Source organism: Oncorhynchus mykiss, chromosome 2 (assembly GCF_013265735.2).
Source record: "Oncorhynchus mykiss isolate Arlee chromosome 2, USDA_OmykA_1.1, whole genome shotgun sequence".
Taxonomy (NCBI): domain Eukaryota; kingdom Metazoa; phylum Chordata; class Actinopteri; order Salmoniformes; family Salmonidae; genus Oncorhynchus; species Oncorhynchus mykiss.
The window spans coordinates 42,553,040-42,570,704 of record NC_048566.1 but is presented as its reverse complement, the minus strand read 5'-3'; the positions used below and the strand labels follow the sequence as shown (position 1 = coordinate 42,570,704).

Genomic DNA, 17,665 nt, shown 5'->3' with positions numbered 1-17,665 from the left:
TCTGATGGTTAGAGCCCGTAGACCGGACAAAAGTCGCGTAGTGCATTTCAGCCGTTACCTGACGGAAGGTTAACAGCAGGGTGAGGAAAACATGTATTGAAGCGAAAGAGAAAAGGAAAAGCAGTGAGAAGAAAATGAAAGGAAAAAAAGAAGAACGTTTGTAAGAAGGGATGTGTTGACATGAGGAGATGGATGGTGGACGACAGCGGTGGTTACCGAGGTCCTTTTGACCCCTCTATGGTGGCTCACCAATGCTGCCAAGACAATGTCACCTCAAGTTCTATACTAGTTAATTACCAGCGAGGACAACTACTCACACAGACCTCTGTCACAAATACATTTTCATTACAGTTGAGCGTCGCTGAATGGCAGGCGCTCTCCTTGAGCAAGGACAGGAGAAAATACATCTATATAACACTGGACATCTATATACACTACACTATTTTTCTCTCATAAATGCCGCCTTCAAGGTTACGCGGAGTGAGGCCTTCACACAAATACAGTGAGTTTGTATGTACAGGCGACACATACTTTTTACAATCATACAATTCGATGCTTTGGTCGATATATACATCTTTTTTTAAGTAAACGTATTGACATAGACTCTTAACACAAAATCGGTAAAGGAATAGAGAGTATTTTATGGACAGACAAAGAGAGTTTATGGACAGACAAAGAGTTTATACCTGCCAGGTTTCTGCGCTGTGGCTGCTCGGTTCTCCTCTGGGGCGAGCGGACCTTTACATACGCTGTGTAGTGGCCCCCGCGCATCGACCCGCTGTGTTCCACGATGCCATACAGGCTGTACAGCACACGCTCCCCCGCCACCAGGTTCTGCCCAAAATGGAACTCAGGATGAGACAGTCAGCAGTGCCAAGAGCTCAGACAGATACAGGAGCATCTGACCTATTGCTATCTTTTCAACTATTCATTACAAGCACAAATACTGATAAGTACTTGAGCTACAGTGTCCGAGGACCCATATTTATTTCAGTTCATTTCAAGGTTTTTAGTAAAGATATTGTCCCTGTTTTCACGTGAAGAATAGTTAGTACCTTGCAGGATGCCGAGCAGAATGGAGCCAGGTCCAGGATGAGAGGGAAGTTGACGTGACGGTTGACTTTTCGTAGGTTCATCCCTGCCTTCACACACACACGCACACGCACACAATCAAAATCACAAATCAACCCCAAAGATATCAACACACAATAAGACACAGTAATAGCCTACACCATGACCACAACAACAATTTAGATAAACAGGAAAACACAACGTTATTCACATGAACATGATATATCATTATACAATAACGTAAAGATGTGTACAATAATGTATTAAATAATATGCTAACCTGATGGAAGCGTTTGAGGTGCAGAGTGACCACCGGGGGCAGCGAAGAGATCAGCATCTGTTTGCGAGCGCTGGTGTACACCTTGTCAGACTTCTTCTCTGTATGCAGTGGTGCAAAAAGTACACAATTGTCATACTTGGGTAAAACTAAGAGATACCTTAATAAGAAATTACTAAAGTAAAAGTGACTGTCACACAGTAAAATACTACTTCAGTAAAAGTCTAAAAGTATTTGGTTTTAAACATCCTTAAGTATCAAAAGTAAATATAATTGCTAAAATATACTTAAGTATCAAAAGTAAAAGTATAAATCATTTCACATTCTTTAAATTAACCATTTCCAGTCCTGCAAAGCATTGGAAATGTAATGAGTACTTTTGGGTGTCAGGGAAAATGTATGGAGTAAAAAATACATTATTTTCTTCAGGCATGTAGTGGAGTAAAAGTAGTCTAAAACCTAAATAGTTAAGTAAAGTTCAGATTCCCTAAAAAAAAAAACGACTTAAAGTGCTTTAAAGTACTTTTCCTTAATTACTTTACACCACTGTCTGTAAGCACATACAGACACCACAATGTCACTTTGTGAATGAGAATTTTTCAAATGCATGATTGCTCTGCCTAGTCAGCGTAGTCAGCGTAGTCAGCGTAGCCTAAATGTCTGCATTTGAATATCTGTGTAAATGCATGACATGGATAGGTGCCGAATAGCCACACATTTCCGTATCACCTACTGCTGTCACTATCAGGTCAGAATCTCAACAAATTGTCTTTAACAACAGTGGTTATCGAGCTCTCCTGAGTGGCACAGCGGTCTTAGGCACTGCATCTCAATGCAAGAGGCGTCACTCCAGTCCCTGGTTCAAATCCAGGCTGTATCACATCCGGCCGTGATTGGTCGCATAGCACAATTGTCCCAGTATCGTCCAGGTTTGGCCGGGGTAGGCCGTCATTGTAAATAAGAATTTGTTCTTAACTGACTTGCCTACTTAAATAAAGGTCAAATATAAAAATTCAAACCAGCACAAGTTCTCTATCAAACGGTGTATGTGTTCTAACTAACCTGCTGAGGTGCTTTTCCGCAGTTGTTTCTGCCGGCGGTCCGTGCAGCTCTCGCACAACAGCTTGTTGTTGCCCATCAGAAGCTCCACCGAGGTGAACTGGTGAAGGCAGGACTGAACGGAGCACTCCTTGGAGCAGGGCGTATAGCTGTGGGACAGGGCCTGGAATGCCCCCTGGTGGTGGGAGTGAGGAGACTGTTGAGGATGTTGAGGCTGGGGCTCCACCTGGTCCTCAGGACAGTGTGTAGAGGGTGAGTCCGCTGAATCAGGTCCCAGGTTAAACCTATGCACTGCACTGACCAGCTGCTCCACAGCACCACCATGCTGGGTCCTGGGGGAGAGGGCGGACAGGGTGGGAGACTGGGTAGGGGTGGACCCTCTGCCACTATGGCTGTGGCCCGAGGAGTGCCGTGGGGTCCACTCACTCTCCGAGGCCTCGCTGTCGGCGTCATTGCTGCTGTCCTGGGGGCCCGAGTCTTTCTCACTGCCATCAGATAGGCTGCTGGTGGCGGCCATTTTGGAAACTCCTGCAGCACGGGCCATTACGGAGGGGGACTCCTCCTCGGGGTGGTCCGAGGGGCTGTCTGCCCCCTTCTCTTCCACAGAGCCAGGGGACTTATGGCCCTGCTGCTGCTTTTGAGGGAGGTAGACACACACAGTCAGCAAAACACACTCACCAACTGACTCAAACTACACTTACACACACACACAAAGAACACACACACACCTGTCCGCTAAGTTTCCTGCTGTTCTTATTGAGCGCTGCGGAAAGCATCTCGTCACCGTGGGAGACGTGAGCTTCTTGCTCCCGACTGCTCTTCCCAGTCCTGCCCGGGTTGGACGGCTTGGACATCTGAACAGTAACAGGACATGACACAAAGACAGAGATGAAACCAACATACTGTACACGTATCACATATGATCAACATGGCAGAAGCAGTATTCTGGACTGGACACTAATGCAAAGATATGCTCACCCGCTCCTCAATGATGGGCAGGGAGATGTCAATGAAGGCTTCCTTCACTGTGGAGATCTGTGGGAGACAGAGGACAGGCACCCATAACACTCACAATCAAAATACGGCATGGCTTTCAGCTGGGAACAACTATAGTCTTACTGAAATATGAACACTGCTCATTGAGAAGTGGTTTAAAATGGTTTAACTGTGTAAGACACACACAAAACATACGGCTCAGTCGAGCATGGCACTTGCAACACCAGGATTGTGCTTTCGATTCCCAGGGTCACCCGTACATCAAATGTATTTAGCATGATTGTAAGTCACTTAGGATAAACGCATCTGCTAAATTGCATATCTTATTAATATACAGTGCCTTGCGAAAGTATTCGGCCCCCTTGAACTTTGCGAACTTTTGCCACATTTCAGGCTTCAAACACAAAGATATAAAACTGATTTTTTGGTGAAGAATCAACAACAAGTGGGACACAATCATGAAGTGGAATGACATTTATTGGATATTTCAAACTTTTTTAACAAATCAAAAACGTAAAAATTGGGGGTGCAAAATTATTCAGCCCCTTTACTTTCAGTGCAGCAAACTCTCTCCAGAAGTTCAGTGAGGATCTCTGAATGATCCAATGTTGACCTAAATGACTAATGATGATAAATACAATCCACCTGTGTGTAATCAAGTCTCCGTATAAATGCACCTGCACTGTGATAGTCTCAGAGGTCCGTTAAAAGCGCAGAGAGCATCATGAAGAACAAGGAACACACCAGGCAGGTCCGAGATACTGTTGTGAAGAAGTTTAAAGCCGGATTTGGATGCAAAAAGATTTCCCAAGCTTTAAACATCCCAAGGAGCACTGTGCAAGCGATAATATTGAAATGGAAGGAGTATCAGACCACTGCAAATCTACCAAGACCTGGCCGTCCCTCTAAACTTTCAGCTCATACAAGGAGAAGACTGATCAGAGATGCAGCCAAGAGGCCCATGATCACTCTGGATGAACTGCAGAGATCTACAGCTGAGGTGGGAGACTCTGTCCATAGGACAACAATCAGTCGTATATTGCACAAATCTGGCCTTTATGGAAGAGTGGCAAGAAGAAAGCCATTTCTTAAAGATATCCATAAAAAGTGTCGTTTAAAGTTTGCCACAAGCCACCTGGGAGACACACCAAACATGTGGAAGAAGGTGCTCTGGTCAGATGAAACCAAAATTGAACTTTTTGGCAACAATGCAAAACGTTATGTTTGGCGTAAAAGCAACACAGCTCATCACCCTGAACACACCATCCCCACTGTCAAACATGGTGGTGGCAGCATCATGGTTTGGGCCTGCTTTTCTTCAGCAGGGACAGGGAAGATGGTTAAAATTGATGGGAAGATGGATGGAGCCAAATACAGGACCATTCTGGAAGAAAACCTGATGGAGTCTGCAAAAGACCTGAGACTGGGACAGAGATTTGTCTTCCAACAAGACAATGATCCAAAACATAAAGCAAAATCATCAATGGAATGGTTCAAAAATAAACATATCCAGGTGTTAGAATGGCCAAGTCAAAGTCCAGACCTGAATCCAATCGAGAATCTGTGGAAAGAACTGAAAACTGCTGTTCACAAATGCTCTCCATCCAACCTCACTGAGCTCGAGCTGTTTTGCAAGGAGGAATGGGAAAAAATGTCAGTCTCTCGATGTGCAAAACTGATAGAGACATACCCCAAGCGACTTACAGCTGTAATCTCAGCAAAATGTGGCGCTACAAAGTATTAACTTAAGGGGGCTGAATAATTTTGCACGCCCAATTTTTCAGTTTTTGATTTGTTAAAAAAGTTTGAAATATCCAATAAATGTCGTTCCACTTCATGATTGTGTCCCACTTGTTGTTGATTCTTCACAAAAAAATACAGTTTTATATCTTTATGTTTGAAGCCTGAAATGTGGCAAAAGGTCGCAAAGTTCAAGTGGGCCGAATACTTTCGCAAGGCACTGTAACTGTAGTTGTATAATTAATCCTTAAGTATTAAGGAATACAGCCAAACTGTTCAGTGGTTGACCACACACACACACCCAGATTCCAGTAACCATAAACAGAATAGACAGGCAATGAATCACTTACATGCTCACACTCCTCACACATGATGGTGTTGGTCAACTCCCCCACAAAGATGCGATCCACAAAGTTCATCTTCACACCCTCCTTCCCGTATGCTGAGATAAGGAGGAAATAAAGGTTAGGCAACTAAAAACAACAACATTCAGCTACAATCATTCAGAATAAATTTACTTTAATCAATCCTTATGTTTAATCATGAAACATGCCTCCTGTGGTTGAGGTATTTTTCCATAGTAAGCCATTGAACAGTACATAAAGCTGCCACAAGATGGCGCTATTGATTTAGGTCAAAACTACTGAGTGTCAGAATGGAACAGGAACCTTTGACTTGGCGTTTGGTCTCATCATCTGCAGTCTTCTCCGTGGGGTTGTTGAAGGATTTCAGAATGCCCGCTTTGATCCGCTGGGAATGTCAAACACTACATTGATCTCATATGAATGCAACTTAAGTAGATGGAAAAATGCAGGAATACAAAATGGTGGTTTTATACAACAAAGGGTGATTCATATAACAGCTACCATGGGAAGCCAAGGAACTGAAACCATTACAAAAATGAGTGTGTTTGTGAACACACATTAGTAAACAAATGCAAACTTCTTCCAGAGCATCTGAATGTGCACTTGCATCTCGCTCTCTCTCTCTCTGTGTGTGTGTACTTCTCCTGTGTGTTTGTGTGTGTACACTGCACATGTGTTGGTGTGGAGTGTGTCAGCCAGCCGTCTCTGACAGTCTCGGTGGCGTGGCCGTGGGCAGTGATTGAAGGTGACATGGTCAGTGATAGTAGTAGAAGAAGAGGCACTAGTAGAAGAAGAGGCACCGACGCAGTAAAGCACCAATCAATAGATAATTGGCCGTGGTCTGTGTAACCGACTAGTCGCCCCCATTGTCCCCGGACCCATGCACTGGACTGGCTATTTAGGTCAAAAGCCTGGTTAATCCCAGCTCTGCAGCCCCCCCTGCCCTCCTCTCCCTAGTCAGACACTGCTGAGCCCCACACTAATTAATCCCCATCAGGATCCCCCAACGTGTAGTGTGTAGGCTCAGGGTAAGAGAAGAGGGGTGAGGAAGGGAAGGTTGGAGGGGTGTAAACTAAATTAAGATGGGCCAAGAAGCACAGGCCATGCCCTGAGTGGGAGCATTACTGTACCTAACGTCTCAGCTAATTGGTGATAATTGACTGTGTGCAATTAGCCTATTTAGACTTCTGATACTAAATGGCCAATCAAAACAAACACTTGGGCCTCCTAGGTTGGTGGTGACAGGCTATGGGAGAAATGGCCAGTCACTCAGTGTATGTGTGTGTGTTTTATTGCACGTTTGTTTGGGCTGATTCCATGCAGGTGAGGACATGAGTTGGTGCAAGCTAAACACGATGAGTGTATCTACAATTCTGTTTTGAGTAAATAAAACGTGTAAGTGTCATAGACCGAAAAAATGATGAGTATACAATATTTGTTGGGTTGTGTATGCTGTGCAGGTAAATTTATAGCAGATGAGTGGCAAACCTGATTAGACGCAACTGCTGCTCATCGGCAGTTCTTTACAATTTTCTTTTAATTCAAAACAGCATTTGTATCTACACACTGAAGGCTGTAAAGCCGAAACGTCTGTGTACGCCATCCCTGATGCAGTGAAACGTCTGTGTACGCCATCCCTGATGCAGTGAAACGTCTGTGTACGCCATCCCTGATGCAGCGAAACGTCTGTGTACGCTATCCCTGATGCAGCGAAACGTCTGTGTACGCTATCCCTGATGCAGCGAAACGTCTGTGTACGCTATCCCTGATGCAGCGAAACGTCTGTGTACGCTATCCCTGATGTAGCGAAACGTCTGTGTACGCTATCCCTGATGCAGCGAAACGTCTGTGTATGCTATCCCTGATGCAGCGAAACGTCTGTGTACGATATCCCTGATGCAGCGAAACGTCTGTGTACGCCATCCCTGATGCAGTGAAACGTCTGTGTATGCTATCCCTGATGCAGCGAAACGTCTGTGTACGCCATCCCTGATGCAGTGAAACGTCTGTGTACGCCATCCCTGATGCAGTGAAAATAATCTGTTTGAGTGCGAACCCATTACACATTTTTGCAGGTAAATTTATTGTAAATTCATCAGACAGTAGATGTCAAATGCATATAAGCGTATGTGCGTGTGTTTACGTTTCAGCGCATGTATAATGAATGCATGAATAGGGCCAGCTCCCCCCTTTACCCCTCCCTCTCGGACTCCCTGATTGGAGCGGGGGAGGGGGTGGGGGGGTGGGGGGGGTGACCCTCCAGCACAATGGGGCGACCCACAGCTGCGTGCTTCCCAGATCACACAATGACGCCCGTCGTGCCACTTGCAAGTCCTGTAAGTGGCACAACTGTCAGTGTTCACAAGTTTAAAAAGAACCAGGGGGGGGGGAGTCCCAGCCTGTACCCTTGTCCCCCTGTCCCAGGCCCCGGGCTGACCACTCCACTCCACACCCGCTACTCTCCTCTCTTTTTGGGGCTGCTGAGTCGCTGGTGGGGCCGAGGGGCCAACTGACTCAGCCCTGGGCCGGGCCTGGGCTCCCCCTAATTGCTGAAGGGGGGGCAGTCTGCACTTGCCAGAAAATATGGTACCATAAGGTTAAAAGACAATGGCTGGCCGAGAAGCAAAGGCGAAGACCAAACCCTGCACAATGTCATCCACAAGCTTACAGCCTGCTCCTCAATTGCAATCAAAACATTGCCTGTTCTTTGCGTACTCTTACTAGCATGGTCACCACCCTACATGTAGCTTGGCTACAGCTATCATAGACACCGTTGACAGAGAGACTAATGGCTTTATGTCATCATACTCATACTTCACAGGGTGTGTTTGAGAGCATACATTCTGCTCAGTCACTTGACTGATCTACATGAAAAATATATATTAGTATATTTTTATATATATATATATATATATATATATATATATATATATATATATATATATATATATATATATATATATATATATATATAAAAATATACTAATATCTATATATAAAAATATACTAATATATATATATATATATATATAATTGTTTTTAAAGGCTTCCTAAATAACTAGTCTTTACGATTTGTAGATCGGTCAGTCTGGATCTCAAACACAGCCACTGGCACAGAGACGGAGCCATGGTACTAGGCTGAGTGGAAGAAGGATGTGGTGTTTGTAACGTGGGTCTATAGTCTCACCTTAGTCTCCTCTACTCTCATGGAGTCCAGTAGGTAATGGAGCAGCTCCTGGCTGTCCTGCTGCTGGTAGCCCTTAAAGCGTGGAGCCCTGGTGAGACGGACAGAACACATACACTCACATAGTAACCATGTCAAATGTGTACACATACGCACACACTCGTGTAAACGTAATTCTTTTTTTTTTTTTTTTTTACAGAGATCTTGAGAGAGGGAGAGAGTTGAGAGGGATGAAAGTTAGAGGTGGACAGCAGACTGAAGCTGGCAGCTCTATCGCTAAGCTAGACCAGTCACATGTGCGTTGTTTATAGTTGATAAAATGAGTAAATCTAGGACAGGCAAACACAAATCATTGGTACAGAAACACCCACCCACACACTCAAACAAGCATGCACAAAGCAATCAACCACATGCATAAAGCAATCAGATGTATCAATAGTGCATACAGAGACATCAATGAGAGTGGAGAAAGGCCACATTCTTTTTTTTCAAGGACTTTTCGTTGGTTCATCCATTCAATTTCCTCTCTGCAGCTTTCTGGTGCTTAAAGGAAGGTATTGTTTCATTCCCACAGCTTTCATTAAACCAGTTAGGGTCTCTCACTCACACACACACACACACACACACACACACACACACACACACACACACGACCTTCTTCCGGCTTCATGTGTTAAGCAAGATTCCAAGTAAAGAAGATTTTGTTAAAGGCGTCTCTTATAACAATGACACATTGATTATTTGATGGAATTTCTTTCTTTTCGTAGCTAACTTTAAGACCTGTGCAAGTATTTGCAAATTAAATTTGACATTGCAGGTGAAAATGGCTGTAGGGCTTATCAACAGCCTACTGTGCAAGCCAATTCTGTATTTCTTCAATAGAAAGCACTTTACTGTCTAGAGTACACATATCTCCCATCATTATCATTCCCCAGCAGTACATGTAACTACGGGAGAAAACGTATGGTGATTGTGCCAGTGGACATCCTGCGTGTTCACGCCCCAGCGCTCGTAGAGGGGGCTCTCCTTGAACCTGTCCCTGGCCACAGCAGGACAGATGTAGGGACAGATGTAGAGACAGATGTGCAGCCAGGGCAAGAGCCACCACCACAACCTGTTGGGCAGCGTCAGCCACAGAACAGGTTGGCCTGACAGGCTGGCAGGACAACATGCAGCTGACCTGAGAGAACCACTGACCACTCCTAACCCAATGCTCTCTGAGTGCACAGGGTCATAGAGGAGGGCAAGTACATTCGTTGCCTCTTTGATACCAGTTTAGCATCTGACCATCTATAACAATGATAAACGTCTTGATCACTGGATAACCGGAATACTGGTACTTGTTCTAAGGGCGTTAGCCTACATTTTTGTATGTCCTATTTTATAACGCTCCTGAGCAGCTCTCCACAGAAAAATGGGTCCTCCTAAAAGCCATTGTAGGGGCTTCATTGTCCCAGGTATAGCATCCTGATCTGATGTCATATCATCTCTACATACAGGCCAATGACCCGTTCAGATTGGCCTGCAATGCAAATGAAACCAAACGATTTACCCCTTTGAACTGGTGAACCATTCTTCCTGGCGAGCTCCCAGACCCAATCAGAACAGAGGTACTCATCCTCTAACTGGCAGCAGAGTGGATGGGCCTACAGTCTGGATCATCTCTGCCATGTGCTGATGGATGTTGACGTCAAGCCCCAGAATGGGTGACTGGAGCTGGGGGAGAGACGAATGACCACCTGCCCCCAACACAGGTCATGAGCAGGAGGTCTAGAGGACCAACTCAGCCCCCCTTCTCTAACTCTGTCCCTTTGCCCTCTCTCTGCCACACGCAAGGGCGGCGGAGGGAGGGGGGAAAATCACGTGTCCCTCATTTCATCCCCTTTAAAGATGCCAAAACATAATGGAATATCTTCCTTCAAACGTGTACAAAATGAGTGTTTTAAAGCATGTTTTCTTATATGAAACATGGACATTACAATGGGGATTACAGTAGGAATATGGCTTTTTATCAAGCAAATCGTGTCTTGTATTCATGCCAAACACACTCATCCCCAACTCTGCTTATCTAACAGCTCAAACACAAAGCGGGTCGGACTGGTACAGTATCTGGTCGGCACACAGTGATAGTCGGGATTAAAAGACAGACAGACAGAGGCAGTCTTGGGGTATTTTGTTCCGGGAACGGAACACAGAGCAGCGACGGGTGAGAGGCAGACGAGCAGCTCCAATGGGATCAGTGGGAACGGCGCCGTCTGGAAGCTCATCCCAGTGGAAGAGAGGCAGAAGGGCCCTGTAGCGCTGCTCCCAATCTGGCCCTGACCAATGCAGACAGCTGCGGTGCTAACACAATTAACAGCGGATGAGTTAGTACCAGACGCAAGGCAACCCCGGCACGTTGCACCACCTCGACAGGCAGAGGGGCGCGCACACACACACACACACACACTTTCAATACAACATATAAATCATATACATTGAGTCGCTTTCACATTGACACACACATTTATATAATAAAAGCCACTTACTGTATCTATCCAGCATAAGCATGTAAAAACACTCATTATCATGCATGTAAAAAAACATCTATAACATAAAAAAATCAACACTTATCTGACTCATAGAACACCCTGCCTCATATGTAATCACATTCACAGGGTCACAGTGCCACATGCAATCAATTATGAAAGACATTCCTTTCAATAAGTGTAGGTCTATTTCTCTTCTGTCATACCCACATTATCGAATGCAGCCCCCCCCCCCTCCCTACATTTATGAGCGTATTGAATCTTTTCAAATCAAATCACATTTTATTGGTCACATACACATGGCGAGTAGATGTTAATGCGAGCGCAGCGAAATGCTTTGTGCTTCTAGTTCCAACAGTGCAGTAATATCTAAGAAGTAATCTAACCATTCTCAACAACAACCTAATATACACAAATCTAACAATTCCCCAACAACTACCTAATACACACAAATCTAACAAGTAATCTAACAATTCCCCAACAACTACCTAATACAGACAAGTCTAAAAGGGGTGAATGAGAATATGTACATATAAGTATATGGATGAGCGAAGGCCGAGCGGCATAGGCAAGGTGCAATAGACGGTATAAAATACAGTATATACATGCGATATGAGTAATGTAAGATTTGTAAACAATATTAAAATGTGGCATTACTTAAAGTGGCATTGTTTAAAGTGATTAGTGATCCACTTCTTGAAGTGACCAGTGATTGGGTCTCAATGTAGGCAGCAGCCTCTCAGAGTTAGCGATTGCTGTTTAGCAGTCTGATGGCCTTGAGATGGAAGCCGTTTCTCATTCTCTCGATCTCAGCTTTGATGCACATATAGACTATTCCTCACAGGGACAGACAAAAGTAACATCAGAAATATAATGAATGCCTTTGCATAGGCAGCTGAAGGTCTGTGGACATGATTTATATCAGGCATTGTGAGACCAGCTGAATGTGACCTTCCTTGAGAGAATGCCTGCTCTTCAACGCTTCAGCTGCAGGAGATCTTCCATGCATGTTCAGACCTGTGTGGCCATGTGCCTTTGTGTGGCCGCCTGCTCATTGTTGAACCCTGCTATTTTCCTACTGCGGTTGGACTTACACACAGGTTAGTTAATTTTTTTTTGCCTACAAGTCATGAAAGTCAGTCAGTCAGTGTGTATGCGCGTTCGCAGAGTGCGTTTGTGCAAGTGTGTGCGTGTATTATTTCATAACTGAACACTATTGTAAGGAAAAAGGGAGGTAAAAGTGTTCCTGTGTAAGCATAGGCAAGATTCTCTAGATTAAACTTAAATTACAATTTTTTAAACATTTTTTATCAGAATAAATTGTAGAGCTTTTTCCTCGTGCGCCATACACACATCCCCCACCACAGCAGCATAGGCCTAGTGGTGGGTCTGGGTACAAGCCGAGTCTCTCACTGGCACCAGAAACAGTGTGTGTGGTGTTGACCCTCCAAACCACTGGGCCTGGCGCTGGTCCGAGCCTGACCCGTCCAGCTGGCACAGGGGGCCTGGCGTTGGGTATAGTGGGGCAGCCAGAAGAGCAGGCCAGACAGGGAGTGACTCAGCTGGTCAAGGGTGAACACAACAACACACTAGGCTCAATCTGCCTTAAATACCAATGGAACACACACACACACACACAAACACACACACACACAGTGGGGTCCTACACAAGTAGCCAGTTTAACCAACCAGTGTGTTGTTAAGCACTAGGGTGCACATTCTCAGGTCAGGGCCGGCAACACGCCACTGAGCTAGGAGACCTCGGGAAATAAAGACGAGGATTGGATACGCACACAGCCTAGTGTGTATATGGCTTTAGCCATCCCGAAGGTCAACACGCGGCAGGAGAAATATCATTATCAGCATCAGGAGAATGTTCCTGTATAGAGGAGCCACTCTTGACCCTGCCCCACTGACATGCAGTTACAGACAGAATGAGGAGGGAGGTGTAGAGTTTGTTTGCGAAGGACGGGAGAGCGATGGCAAATCATATGCGTAGAAACACGGGATGAGGTGTGTAGCACGTGCATTTGTAGGTGTCGAGTGAATGTCTGCATGGAAGAATGGTTTGAATACAGGCATGGGTCTGTGTAATGCGCAAGTGAGCGTGAGGAAGGGCATAAAATGAGGTCTACTGGGTGAATGTGTGTCGTGTACGTGCATGCGTGCGTGTTGTGCCTATGTGTATGCCCGGCTGAGTGCATATGCACTGCAGGGTGAGGTGGTACCAGGTGAGGGGTGTCATTGCTCTCACACACACACACACACACACCTGGGCAGATGAAAGCCCGGGTACCGGGACACACCAGAGTCACCCAGGCGGCCGACCGTCTCCACGCTCCAGCCACCCGAACGTTCCCCATCCCACCCAGACAGAGCCGACTGTACAGAGCCTGGTCCTACCTAACCCAACAGGCTCCACACACTACGGCCAGCCTGGGCCAAACCAGCCGTTCACCATGTTCCAACAACAAGAGCCAACCAACCATTCACCACACGTTCAAAGAGAGACCTAACCAGCCATTCACCATGTTCCAACAACAAGAGCCAACCAACCAACCATTCACCACACGTTCAAAGAGAGACCTAACCAGCCGTTCACCATGTTCCAACAACAAGAGCCAACCAACCATTCACCACACGTTCAAAGAGAGACCTAACCAACCGTTCAGCATGTTCAAAGGTGACCGTGTTCATAAGCGTTCACTGTGAAACTGGGAGGGCTGGCCGGGCCACTCAGACGGTTTACTATCCTCAAGTTCAAACACGAACACAGGTGGTGCAGCGTGTTAAAGAGAACAAGGACAGGCCATGCTGTTTTGATTGCAGATGGAAGCAGATTGCATCAGAGCCATTTTGTGCAGTGAGGTCTACTGTTCGTTCTGTGTGGAGTACGTTGGTGTTAATGGTTTAGTGTTGAACAGCGTTGGGGAGCAAGGTGGACTGAAGACTGGATGGACCAGGTGCTGGTAGGGTCCAGCAGGTTGAGACAACCTCTTCTCTGAAGTTGTCGCCATGGCAGCTTGACAACAGGGCAGGTAAGAGCTGTGGCCTCTGCCTGTACCGTTTGGTTGACTGTTGTCACAGCAATAGAGAAGTGCCAGACCAGTTGGGGCACACTGACCTCTAAACTTGGGAGCAGGGCAGCTTGTCTGCGTATGAGGCTGTGTGTCTAACATTGATGCCTCGCCGACGCCGCAACCACAGCACAATGTTTCTACAATGTTGCGCAGTGGCAAGGAAGAATCGATGGTAACAAAAACTATTGATATCTCTTGGTGATAAAGTTTCTCATAAGTACACAAGGAAAGAGAATATAATTATGAAAGCTTTAGCCAACCTTTTACAGGTCTGTAGTGCCTCCTCTGGCACCCTACAGGGAAGCACTCATATGCTCTTTTCATAAAAAATATTTTAGCAAGGACCAGCACAGGAAGCAGGTTAAGTCAACACCCATGCCTATACAATAGCGTATACTGGGTTCCGGCACCATCAACACGAATGCTGTAAGACGGCCAACACATAAAATAAAGATGAATGCAGAACATAGCTTCTTACTTCTGGCAGAGCTGGTTGAAAAGGGTCTTGGGGTTGACAGGGCCCTTCCCGGACTCCTTCATGCTGTGTAGGAAGAGGAACATGGCCGAGGTCAGGGGCTCTGGGCTGGGCAGAGTCACCATCAACGCCCCCTGAAGGACAACCCCAGGAAATGAGAGAGTGAGCGAGAGAACATATGAGTGTTAGACAAGGCATGTATTTCATACAGTGTTGCACTACCATGGAAAGCCTGAAGGGGCTTGACTGCATTCTACAGATGACTGGAGACATGGGGGGTGGGCTACAATGAGTCAAGCATATTATGCTAATATTAAAAATAACCACCCATATAGACAGTAATAATGTGTCTTCCTGTGCCATGTACAGTATAATACTATAGTGGTGGACTGGACTATACCAAGCACATGAGCGTGGAACGTACCACATTTGACTCGGCAGGGGGGCAGATCTTCAGCTTGTGTCCCTTCTCCTTCACATCCTGTATCAGATCGTTCAGCATGTGAGTCTGGGACAGATTCTGATGGACAGAAATCAGCCACTATTAATCCATTACCATTAATTTAGTCATCATAGTTTTTCACCTGCATGGACAGGACAGAATCATTTCTTATCAGTTACAAGAATCATGAATTAACATCTTACTGCACTCCTTACTTTCTACTTCATCATCCCTTCCCAAAAAAAGAATAAAACATTTAAAAAATTACAAATGCAAAAAAAAAATGAATGGTAAAACTGGAGTCTACAATTGAAAAGATCTCTATTAATTTTGAGAAACTGGCGGGTGTTAGCCTAAATATCATTATGCTAAAAAAGCCCTTTCCAAAGAAACGATGAGCTGTGACTGAAACACAGAAAGGATTGCCCAGAGCCACCATTGTCCCATCATATTACTGCATCATCTCTTTCTTCCCTTTCAAGCGACAGTTGTTTTGTCACATCCTGGCAATGAAGACAGTTACTATGGAAAAGACACAATGGCATCAGCAGGGTGAGCTTTTTCTCTGACAATTATGTTGTTTCACCAGCAAAATTGCAATTTTGAAGGAGACAATGAGGATAGAAAGAAAAAAGCATGTAAAGGAAGAATGTTCGGTCTGGTTTCAATAACGAGAGAGCTCCAGGTGATTAACAAAATGGCGGAAAAGGGGAAGGGAATGAAAGTTTCAATTCCCCAAGACTAGACAGCCAACACACACTGGAACATAGAGAACGTGTTCCATACCAGTCCTATTCTCCCGTGGATAGATGAGTCACACATACGCATATAAAATACCCTTGTACTATATATGCTTAACTTGTTCTTGCCTATACTGCTGTATTTTAAAGACATTTATACAAGCCTTTCATGTGTTGTCGAGTTTAAGAACAAATTCTTATTTACAACGATGGCCTACACCGGCCAAACCCTTGACGACGCTGGGCCAATTGTGCGCCGCCCTATGGGACTCCCAATCACGGCCTGTTGTGAAACAGCCTGGATTCGAACCAGGGTGTCTGTAGTGACGCCTCAAGCACTGAGATGCTGCGCCACTCGGGAGCCCAAGGCTGGTATGCTATGGTATTTTACTATCGGGAGGAGCAGCACCCAACATGCCAGTTTGACCAGCCGCCATGTTTACAGTACACTGTTCCCTAGACCAGGGTTGTTGAGGGAGAGAAAATTTTGCAGGTTTAAAGCTTATTTCCAGCAATTCTATACATTTTGTCATGGGGTGCAGAGAACATTTTGCAGTTTTAAAGCAAATTCTCTTGCAATTCTATACATTTTGCCATGTCTAAGGTTTATTCATGTAATATTTGAGTGACTCAAACATGACAAAAATATCTATGGGCTAACAAATTCCGCAAAAAAATGTCCGCTGACATGGGCTAGTTGATCTGGACATTACTGACAAGTTAAAAATAGTTCTCTAAGGTATGCAATGACCTTTAGTACACCCGTGGTAAAGACTCTCTTGGACATGACCTTATCCCTACGGTTGCATTTCATAAGCAGCCTCATCAATGTTTACGGCATACAAACTAATCTCATAATGACCGCACCTGCATAACTGCGTTAAAGAAGCAGGTGTTTCCTAGGTTGTTGATGCCTTTGACCGGGACCAGTGTGCTGTTGTTGACCGGACTCTTCCCTCTTGACTGGTCTGCATAGTCGCTGGGCTCCTCTCTAAGCTTGATCATTTTCGATGTTGTTCCTGCAAGGCACAAAAAGGAAAAGTTATTTTACTCCTATATACAAGGTTTTTGTCATTTTCAACAGTAGATTAGAGTTGGACGCGAGCACTCGATTCATGGTTTGTATTCGATTACTAATGAGTACTTGACGTTTTCAAATGCAAGTATTAGGCAGGTGAAATGTACAGTGCATTCGGAAAGTATTCAGACCCCTTGACTTTTTCCACATTTTGTTACATTACAGCCTTATTCTAAAATTGATTACAGTTTTCCCCTCATCAATCTACACAATACCCCATAATGACAAATCAAAAACGGGTTTTCAGAAATGTTTGCAAATGTCACATTTACATTACTATTCAGAACCTTTACTCAGTACTTTGTTGAAGCACCTTTGGCAGCAATTACAGCCTCAAGTCTTCTTGGGTATGACACTACAAGTTTTTTCATACCAGTATTTGGGGAGTTTCTCCCATTCTCCTCTACAGATTCTCTCAAGCTTTGTCAGGTTGGATGGGGAGCGTCGCTACACAGCTACACAGAGATGTTCAAATCGGGTTAAAGGCCGAGCTCTGGCTGGGGCACTCAAGGACATTCAGAGACTTGCCCCGAAGCCACTCCTGCGTTGTCTTGGCTGTGTGGTTAGGGTCGCTGTCCAATTGGAAGGTGAACCTTCGCCCCAGTCTGAGGTCCTGAGAATTCTGGAGCA

At 45.1% G+C, this 17,665-nt stretch overlaps 1 protein-coding gene across 2 annotated transcripts in view; it reads right to left on the bottom strand.

Annotated features, from left to right (window-relative positions):
- LOC110489991 (ubiquitin carboxyl-terminal hydrolase 45) overlaps positions 1–17,665 on the bottom strand; it is a 43,593-nt gene that overhangs the window by 1,969 nt on the left and 23,959 nt on the right. The window contains exons 6-17 of one of the 2 annotated variants that reach the window (XM_021563049.2): positions 16,825–16,976; positions 15,200–15,295; positions 14,779–14,909; positions 8,696–8,783; positions 5,812–5,893; positions 5,494–5,585; positions 3,386–3,442; positions 3,136–3,261; positions 2,411–3,041; positions 1,352–1,449; positions 1,056–1,142; positions 687–834 (exon numbers count right to left, since the gene is read on the bottom strand). In XM_021563049.2, the coding sequence (XP_021418724.1) occupies positions 687–834; positions 1,056–1,142; positions 1,352–1,449; positions 2,411–3,041; positions 3,136–3,261; positions 3,386–3,442; positions 5,494–5,585; positions 5,812–5,893; positions 8,696–8,783; positions 14,779–14,909; positions 15,200–15,295; positions 16,825–16,976 (1,788 nt within the window). The remainder of the gene's footprint in view (positions 1–686; positions 835–1,055; positions 1,143–1,351; positions 1,450–2,410; positions 3,042–3,135; positions 3,262–3,385; positions 3,443–5,493; positions 5,586–5,811; positions 5,894–8,695; positions 8,784–14,778; positions 14,910–15,199; positions 15,296–16,824; positions 16,977–17,665) is intronic. The other variant, XM_021563058.2, reaches the window with a different exon arrangement.